Here is a 10454-nt window from a genome sequence, read left to right as displayed (position 1 = left end):
TGATTTTTTTAAAAAAATCAGATTTCACGATTTGAAACTTTATCACGCGAAACTTTTTCACACAAAAGAGTTATTGTGCGATTAATTTTCATCCATGTAGTGGTTCTGTTATACTTAATGGTTATTTTTTTATTTTTTTAATCAACAATGACTAATTTTTGATATCGCAATATCCGTTTGGTACGGTTAATCGCGAATTTTTAAAATGAGATTATAAAATGAAAAAGATTGTAAAAGTATTTTAAGTATAGAACACGTAAGTGCAAAAAAATTTACAAATTTGAAAACATTTATTTAATCGTACTTATTTGGAGCAGATAAGTTCACGATTTCAAGTTTCCGGGAAAATGGAATTGGCTATTTCCTCCGCATGAAACATTTTAATGGAACATATTTTTGAGATTACTCATTCGAAAGGAATTGGATTCGAGGATTAGAGTTGGTAGGCGCTGTTTGTATGAAAAAATGTGCTGTGGACGTTATTTCAAAGTTCCACTTTGTACTCGAGAGTCACTCAAGTACATATTATTATTTTCATTCATCAAAACAGCTAAACAAGTACGTATCTTTGTGCGACTTCCAAGTTTTAACTTTGGTACTGTAATGGTTTGTCTTTTTGTTATCTGTAACTCAACGTCGATAGTTTTAGTTGTATTTTTTGGTATTTTGTTTGGTTTTGTGTTATGATTTCTCTTGTATTCGTAAAAGTACAGTTCAGTATCTGAATTTTCAAAAATTAATTTTGAAGGAGCGTTTTTGTTTTTGTTTGATTTTGAAAAAAGATTTCTAAAAAACTTAATAATAGCGTTCATTATATAAAATAAGCACACATATTTTTAAATTGAAAAAAAAAACACAAAAAAGCATAAAAATAGAAGCAATTATTCCGAGAAGATAAGATAAAAATATAATATACAATGAAAAATTACCTTGTAAATTGAATTGAAAAATTGACTTGAAAACCACTTTCCAGGAAACAATCGTCTGTTGTCCTCCAAGAAGAACTTCTTCACAGATTCGGAAATGAAAAACTTCAGGAAGATTTGTAGAAATTCGCAAAAATTCGTTGAAATTTACAAAAATTATCTCCGATGAAAAAAAATTCACGTTTTGTAATTTTACAGATTCGGACACAAAAACTTCACAAAAATTCGTTAAAATTCGTAAAAATTCGTCGAGATTCACCAAAAAAATCTCCGATAAAAAATTCACAACTTCGATTTAAAAAAATTCCAGTATTCAATTACGTTTTTGAAAGGAAAAAAATTCACGAATTCAAATTCGGTACGAGAAGAAAAATTCAATTGAAAGTGTACTAGAAATCGCGAAAATTCAAATAATTTTACCGAAAAAATTCAAGTATTCAATTACGTTTCGAGAAAAACAATTTTTAATTTAAAATCACGAAAATTCAATTGATTCGCAAAAGCTTTCAAAGCTCTTTTTCGTTGGGCGCCAAATTGTAATGGGTCTTATGGACCTTTTCAATTAAATAATTGACAAACTGAATAATTAATACTTTCACTTCATTCTCGAATATACACAAGTATTTACAGAATACAAAAGCTTAACCCTTTCGCTCCCGAAGTCACACATATGTGACATACTGGAAGTCTTCAACTGCCCGACATCACACATATGTGACATTGTTTTCATTCTCTTCTAGGGCGATTTTATCTGTATTGGGCTATCGAAACGTTTCAAGTTGTACACCATTGGGCAGTGTATACCCAGACAAGACTTCTTGTGGTTTGGGTCGACGCAGTGTTACCAACATCCAGTAAAAAAAAATTATTTTTTTTCTTGATTTTTTTTTTTTTTTTTTTTGTTACAATTTTGATTCGAATGGTAACTTTTATGTTTCCAAACAGCTGTTAGTGATTTTAACGTAATTTTCGAGTTGATAATAACAGCTGGGAACGTATTTTTTTCTAATTTTTACGTGTTGAAAAAAAAAAGAAACTGATTGAATTATTTGTAAAACAGAAGTATTTTGCAAAAACTGAATTTGCAGTACCAAAATAATCATAAATAAAATTGTTTCAACTCGAAATTAATTATTATTTCTCTGAAAACATAATTGTGACTCAATTTTAGGTTATGGTTGCCCAATGTCACACATGTGTGACGTGGGTCAAAAAAGGGGTGGGGAGCATCTTTTTGACCAAATTTCACATTATCCTATCTCTATACACCATTATAGGGCAAAAAACGTAAAAAACTGGGTTGGGCCACAGGAAGCTTTTCCATCTCAGCTGTCGGGAGCGAAAGGGTTAACACCGAAAGCTTTAACTTAAAAAACGTCTTACGACAAGAAGACAGAAATCCGAATCATACCAAACCCTGGACTCACCAGAGTATTTGTAGGGAAAAATCATCATGTAAAGGGTTGGCTAAAAAGACATTTTGACTTAAATTGCTTAGACATTTTGACTTAAATTGCTTACGGTTCGTAATGTGCAATAACTGCAATTACGAACCGTTTGTTGCACATTAGCAACTCGGAAGGGTGGTCAGTGGTTTACCAACGTTCGGCACGCGTCATATTTTTATGGCTGTGAGGCTGTGTGGCGCCAGCCGATATTACATTTTTTAACAGATTTTAACTTTACGTATATATTTTGCCTACATGTGTCATCACAATACGCAATTTTTGACATGTGGTATTTGATGTGATCACATTAGATATAGGTTATGTCCGGATCTGACCTAAGTAATCTGATATCATGAAATCATTTTGCTGCACAAAATGGATGATTATGTAACGCAAATTTTCCTCGCAATTTTCTGTTTCATTGTTCTTGTATAACTTGGAATTTCACATTTTCGAGCTATTTTGGAGCGCCTTTTTTTTTTTTTTTCTATCATACTGCACTTCAAAACTGCTCGTTTCTCCTAAACACCAACCTCTAGTGATGTTGATATTTAGAAAAATTTTATATCGATATATCACGATATTTTTTCAAGAGATATCGATATATTGTCGATATATCGATATCTTCAATATTGCTTTAAAAGCACCTATTATTCCCATTTTTATACCCAGTCATTCATGTTTTATTGCGAACTAACAACTGTGAAAAAATTGGTACGTCAAAAAGTAAAAAAATTTTTTGAAAAATTTCTCTCAAATTTCAATTTTTACTCATTTTTTTGGCTGTTTTCGTGCATTTTCCCTCAATTTTTGACGATACGATATATCGTCGATATTGATTTTCCATATCAATATGTCGATATTGGATCTCATATCAATATATCGTTTAACATATCGATATATCAACACCACTACCAACCTCACTAGCCACTCAGACCACCTCGCGCTCACTTCACCCGACGTGGCCGAAAAGTCCCAAGCCCAAAAACCTGAAACCCACAACTCACGCGGGGACAACTCGCACAAGGGATCCTTGGCCCTGGGAGAAGATGCCGAGAATTTGAATTTATTAATTTTTGTTTATTTCACTTCTGCCCCTTGGTAGAGGCACCCAGCAGTGGGCCAAACTCGGTGGCTACCGACAAACGGTGTCTTGCCTCCAGACAGCAAGGTTTGAAGCGGAGTGTGGTTCTACCTGGAACAGTTCAACAGCAGATAGCATATAATTAAGTACATAACACATAAACATAATGTATAAACATATTTACAAATACAACGAGAGACTTTGTACATGGGAATGCTTCCCTAGGGTACCGGAGAAGAGACTCCGAAAAACAACTACAGACTTCAGACAACGAGAGACTTTAAAATGAAAACAATGAGAAACTTAACAACAACGAGAGGCAGAGAGGCTTCACCTAAAAACAACAAGAGACTTCAAAAACAACGAGAGACTTCCCTAAGCTCCGCAGTGGCCGCCTAAGAGCCTTGGACAGTGACGAGTCCCAATCCACAATGACCTCTGTTACGTACCCGCATTCCAGATCAGGACGCGAATGGCAAACAATGCGAAACCTGAAGATGGACGGCTAGTGTGATATACCTACTCACTTTTTCAAAATATTAAAATTTCTCCCAAAGGATGTGGAAATTCATTTGGGCTGTTGAAATCGAGTTGCTGCTTATTCTTGATCTACATACCTACATATTTAACAAGTTTATCCGCATTTGGGGCAATTTCCAAGCAGACACCTCAAGTGCTTCTTTCTTGACAGAAATATTTTTAATGATAATGGAGAATGTCAAACTGAATCAGTATATTGTAAAATTTGTATTGGATGGTCGGTTTTTGACAATTCCAAGAATTTCCCCACAAACAGAAAATTGGTAATTTTGAAAAATTGTGCCAGAAAAACCGGCGTCCTCCTGAAAATTAGCTCAAATGTAAATAACCACCCCCCCACCCCCTCCTACATAGACCGATAATAAGCCACAACTTGATTTTCAACTGTTCGAATTGATTTCCACGCGTTCACACACCTTCTTGAGAAATTTCAAAATCCGTGTAGAAATCGAAACTCACACTGGAAGCTGTATAGGTAGAATGGTAGAAAACACTTCTATCATTTTTACTGAGTATAATAAGAATACTTACTTACATCTCTCGTTGCAGAAAAATAAATAAATCGATTGCGCCCAACACTAAAAATTTGTAACTGAAAGCCTGAAAGGATTACCTTTTTCAACAAATAAACAACAAGTTAATCAAGAAGTACCTATGTATTATTAAATCAATTAATCAGATGTTACTATTATTTATCAAAGTATCAACTGCCATGACCAACGATTCCGCCTCGTGGATACTTTCTAGTTCATGCTCTTCATCCGGAATCCTTGTACTTGTTGGTATAGGCTTATTTCTCTTATTTTGGATACATTTCCAATTTCCATATGGTTTGTGGTAAAAAATAAATTAAATTGAATAAAATAATGAAATGCATGTTAGTCTAACCTTACTGAACACAACGCATCACCTACAAGCCACCTCCTTTCATTATACATGAGAAAATTACTCACTTACGTATTAATTATTAACAACAGAAATAAGGCTATGGTGCACTCCAGGCCAATGTTAGAAACGCAGAAATCCCATACGGCTTGAAATAGTTTGCTCCGTCTTTCTATATACCGTCGGTTTCCAATACAAGGGTTCTATGTCCATGTTTTTTTCCCCCAGGTTTTAAACGTTTCGGGTATGGTTATAGTAGGTCTTTAAGTATGTACTCATCAAAAAAATAAACATAAAGACCTACTATAACCGTACCCGAAACGTTTAAAACCTGGGGGAAAAAACATGGACATAGAACCCTTGTATTGGAAACCGACGATACGTCTATCCTGAAAATTGAAATTGAAAATTAGTCACAAATAGCAACACTAGAATGAGTGCCCAGGTTTGCGAACAATAGCTAGGTAAATAATAAATAATACTTACTTACTGAAAAACTTTACATGTAGGTATGTTAAGAGTAACACATTTGTTTCGGAAGTCTTTTGCCATTATTCCTTTTTTAAACAATATCTACTCATTACTCATTAGAGATACTTAAGTAAGAACTACTTTTTTTTTTTTTAGAACAACCTATAGCCATAAATAGTAGGTACCTAATAGGTATTAAGTAAATGTCACTTCCTTTAAAAGTTGAACTGCTGAACTGTTAATTTCGATCAATTCGAATTTGAAAACGATACCTCACCTACCTGATATATCTTCAATCACAAGTATCTAAATTTATAGAAATTGATTGGTATGTACTTGTGAAATGAAAATAACGTAAGCCAGGATGCGGCCCCGAACGATTTTTTTTCGGGTTTCCGGGCTTGGGCTTTCAATCAAAAATTTATTAGGTCTTGGGCTTGGATTGGGCCCAGGAAATTTTGGGTTCGGGTTTATTCAGGGCTCATGTGATTGGGGCTTGAATCAAATGGCCATTAAAATGTCATTATTTTATCGAGAAATTAGAATGCAAGTTTGATTATCAAAATGTTCCAATTCATTGATACTTACACATTTCATTATAAAATAATTTTTCTAAAAATTCATCCATTAAAATATTTGAAGAGTGATATTCAAAACTCGCTTTGTCCATTTTTATAAAAGTTGGGTTTTCAGCAGTACCTGGTAGATGAAGTATTAACTCACATTCCTACATCATCAACCTACCAAAATGAGGTGTTAAACACGCCTAAATAGCCAATTCACTAACAATTGAAAAAAAAATAATGTTCCAAAACGCGCTTTGTCCATTTTTATTGAATAAATCCACCCAAATAAAGTGCTAAACTCGTCTAAAAAGCCAATTTACTCGTTTAAAGGGAAACTGTTTTTCCTCTTTCCTGAAAAGTTGTGAAAATGGACAAAGCGAGTTTTGGAATATCACTCTTCATTTGTATGTATTTTCTCAAGTTCTTGAGTAGGTACGGGTACAAGTACCCAATCTTTTAACAAAAATTTAAAAACAAATAGGTATTTTGGGTTCTTACCCACATACTTTTAAGAGTCCGGTGTTGCTTACCCGTTATTTCGTTTAAAATGGGTCCTTATTGTGATAACATGGTTCAAGTGGACCCTCCTTCATCTCCCAATAGAAAAATATTTTTTCAATTTCAAAGGGAAAAAGAGTTTTTCAGTTTTTTTGAAGGAATTTACTCTTTTGAGTTTTTTTGTACTGGCATATTTTTGAAATATACGAGTATCTGTGATATCCAAAAAACTGCTCCAATTTTTTAATAACTACATATTAGGTACATTTATTAAAATCCATATGTAGATACAAGCATACAAACGTACACTTTTACTTAGGTACTACGATTATTGGGTACATTCCGTGCAACGTGTGCAAGTACGTTTTCATCAGCTTTCCTTGTTTGAGAATATTTACGGTGGGGTTAAAAAAAACAGAGGAATTGAATAAAATTAAAAATAAGGTTTTTCCATTTTAAAAAATGAACATTTTCCTTTCAGAGTTTCATTTACTTTTACCTGCCTAGCTAAATACTACTGAAGCGCAGATGTGCTCCTAAAAAAGGAAATATTACAATTACACTTAATTTAAAAATTGAAAATTAGCATACAGAATCATTCATGTTGAGTGAGTGCTTTCTCGTTTTAATAAATTGACTTAGCTCGTTGATTTGTTATCAACGCTCTGCTCTGAGCATAGCATAAGTGTAAATCCTGAGCTCTAGATTGATTTTCTTCAGGAACTTGTTCAAATTATCATGATCCTGACTTCCATTGTTAGGTATTTTCCTTAGGGTTGGCAATTCTCTAATGACCCTAGCTGTTTCAAAAAAAATGAAAATACATGAAAAAATAAATAAATTGACTTACCTACTTATCTACCTCATTGATTTATTGATATGTGAACTGTGAAAAATTTGTCAATAATTGTACCTAATCATTTTCAAGCTGATATTTTTTAAAATAAGTATGGCCTACCTCATATTTTAAAGAACTATAAATTTCCAGAAACTTAATTCTGGAAAGATTCCGAAAGTTTCCAAAATAAAAATTTCTGGAAATTTATCATGGGAAAGATAACATTTTAGATATTAAGAAATTCTTAAATTTTAGGTAGGTAAAAGGTTTTCATGTCCCATTGTGTTCACTTATCTGCTTCTTTCATAAATTCAACACATTGTCCCATTTTTCAATTTTGGAAAATCGACCTTTACCCTTTGTCTTCTTTTCAAAATTTAACTAGTGAAAGGGTAACTGTAGATAAGATCTTTGAAATCTCCGAATTTCAGGAAGCATGTTCTCACCCCCCCCCCCCTATTTGTACTAAATTAAGCATTGACTTGGAAAAATTGGATTAGAGATAATGGATCACCTCCAAGTGTTCCAGCTCTCACGAGTCATTTACTCGTATTATATTTTGCTGTACCTTTGAGCGTGTGTTTGTGACGAAGTGATTAACGTGGGAGGGGGGAGGGGGGAGACTTGGTTCGCCTCTATCACCTCTGACCTCTTTATAATAGGCTCACTTGCAATTTTTGTTTAAAATTTTCATCGTTGGCAGTTTCCGGCCAAATTTTCTCAATGTTGTGGAAATAACGTAGAGACAACACCAATCGTCATTAATAGAGATTTTTGAAAAAAATTCCGTCAAGAGAAGGGTACATGAATGATGCAAAAAAAAAAAAAAATGTTCAAACTGCAGATAGAATTTTATTTACTTCGAATGAATAAAATTACACTGTACCTACCTACATAGATATGTTTGCTCAAAGGAACGTTTACATTTGAAAATCAGAAATGAATGAATCGAACGATGTTGATCTACTTAATTCTAATTACAGAAATAATATTTGGTCACCATTAAAAATATCTGATCCCTGTCCTCACTGATTTCAAAATCACACTTCTTGATGATGTGATTTTTTCATCAATTTACACATTTTTTGGGCTATTTTTAAAATTTTTAATCTCCTCAGGATCGTCAATTTTCCGTTTAGGTAACTTGAATATTTTTTTGGGAGTTATTTATCCCTTTAACGTTCTAGAGTAATTCAACGGATAGATTTGAGAAATTTTTCATGCTTGAAGTTGGTCTGAATTGGAAAATTGAATCATGATATTTGAAAGGAAAATGAATTCAAATTATCGCCATCACTTTGAGAATTAAGGGTTCCTACAATTTGCTTTAAGTGAAGAGATCAGGGTGTACAGGGTATTCAATGTATTGTACCCCTAAATGAATTTTTAAAAATCAAATTCGGGTCCAAAACTGAAAAAAAATCAAAAATTTTTCCAAATTGATCTAGAAAGCTGAAATTTGGTATTTACCTTATTTTCGACTCCTCGAATCGATTTGAAACGGTTTAAAACCAGTGTATAGGTATCAAACCCATCAATATAAATATTATTTAAAAAAACTTAAGAAAGGGGAGTAAGCTCTTGATGAGATTCATGAGCATTACAACTGAATAAAGATTTCAGTGTGATTCTGAAATTTTCACTCAGAATGTAATACACGAAAAATGTGATGGATAAATTCAGATTAGTAATCGTGTTGAAAATTGGGATCAATGAAGCATAACAAGGTTTATAAAATTCGTTGAACTCGTTATCACAAATAACTCGCAGTAAACTTAGCACTCCTTTTGGAAACTCGGCTATGAAAAACAACACTACAACTGCAACCAATATAAACGTTGACCTGTTGGAGTGTTGCGGATTCCTTGCACATGCGGTGAATTGTTCTTGATATTTTTTTCTAGCTAATAAGGTAACTACGATTCTGAAACAAAAACCAAAAAAAAACACAAATAAACAGCGTTCTTATGTCGGACACTTATTATCATCATTGCTTTTTTTTTCCTTCATTTAGTTTTTAGATTAGGTACTCACTTGAAAGTCAACCCTGCCAGTACGATCGAAGGCAATATTCTGATAATCAGTCCTAAGACGATGTTCACCACTAGGGAAATAATTGGATGTTGTATGGCTGTTAGTATTTTTTCATAATTTTCATGATTTGGATTGATCGTTTGAACATCAGTCGACAAATAATACGGTACAGGAAACAAAACACCCCATATGATATAACCAGCGAACATCACTCTTCGGGTGATTTCCATGGTACACCATTGACGTTCCTTGAACGGATGAACCACTGCTATGTATCTCCATACAGCCAACTGTACCGTGAGGAATTTTGATATAGTCTGATACGTGACGATGAAAGTATCGCAGCCCAAATAGAATACAATCCTTCCATAATGCTGCGTTATGTTTAGACGATCTTCGAGTTGAAGTTGCATTAGCCATGTGTATGGGATACGAGCCAATAACACTAGAAAATCCGCAAAGGCTAAATGAGCGAATATCAGGTGGGCTGGTGAGATCATTGTTTTCCTCGTGAATATCAGTATATTGAGTAGATTTAAAATTATGCCTATTAAACATAACGGCGTGCTGAGATAACTGTATATATTATCTTTGTAATATTCACCGATTTTTGGCATCGTCATTCCACAGTATGGCTTTTCAGTCGACATGTTGCGTGTTAAAGGTATTAATGATCTTTGATCAGTATTTCGAGGGATGTTAATTCTAAATTTAAATTTGAAATTTAACGACCACTTCCAAAAACTTTCACGAATATTTTATTTTATTTGAGAATACGAGTTCACTGAAAATAATGCAAATTTTTCAAAATGTATGGTACGTAGGCACATAAGTTCAAAATTCAACACACGATATACACTAAACTATTTCAGAGTAGATCGTTACGTGCGTTGCAAATAACCTCAGCCACCCACCGCTGGCCTGGAGTTGCTCATTAGTTTATCTTGATTTTTATCAGCAGTGAATAATTTTCGAAAGATTTTTATTTTTAAACGAGGTGGACAATTTGATCTCTTGGAATTTTACCGCTGCAACGTTTAAATTGAATGACGATGTTTGATAAAGCATTTGTAGGAAATACAAGAGAGTTGCAATGTTTATTATTTGAAGTAACATCATAAACTGATAAACGTAAATACAATCGTGTCACTTATCACATGATAT

General features: G+C 33.5%; 2 protein-coding genes across 3 annotated transcripts in view; one reads left to right on the top strand and one right to left on the bottom strand.

Moving 5' to 3' along the window:
• The window catches only part of LOC135837740 (uncharacterized), a 310851-nt gene that overhangs the window by 45494 nt on the left and 254903 nt on the right, over nucleotides 1-10454 (top strand). The window lies entirely within an intron of this gene.
• LOC135834168 (FMRFamide receptor-like) lies at nucleotides 8817-9940 on the bottom strand. Its single transcript, XM_065348006.1, has 2 exons — nucleotides 9291-9940; nucleotides 8817-9180 (listed from the first exon to the last, which is right to left on the bottom strand). The coding sequence occupies exons 1-2, from the start codon at nucleotides 9938-9940 to the stop codon at nucleotides 8817-8819; spliced, it is 1014 nt and encodes a 337-aa protein (XP_065204078.1).

Source organism: Planococcus citri, chromosome 2 (genome assembly GCF_950023065.1).
Source record: "Planococcus citri chromosome 2, ihPlaCitr1.1, whole genome shotgun sequence".
In the NCBI taxonomy this organism is placed as follows: domain Eukaryota; kingdom Metazoa; phylum Arthropoda; class Insecta; order Hemiptera; family Pseudococcidae; genus Planococcus; species Planococcus citri.
The sequence above is the reverse complement of the archived record's forward strand: the minus strand, read 5'-3'. Positions and strand labels throughout refer to the sequence as shown.

What these genes read in the sequence shown, in the direction of transcription:
- LOC135834168 (XM_065348006.1), bottom strand. Translation starts at nt 9,940, where the DNA reads ATGTCGACTGAAAAGCCATACTGTGGAATGACGATGCCAAAAATCGGT. An exon ending in CTGGCAGGGTTGACTTTCAA is followed by an intron (nt 9,181 to 9,290) that starts GTGAGTACCTAA and finishes TTTTTGTTTCAG; the next exon opens with AATCGTAGTTACCTTATTAG.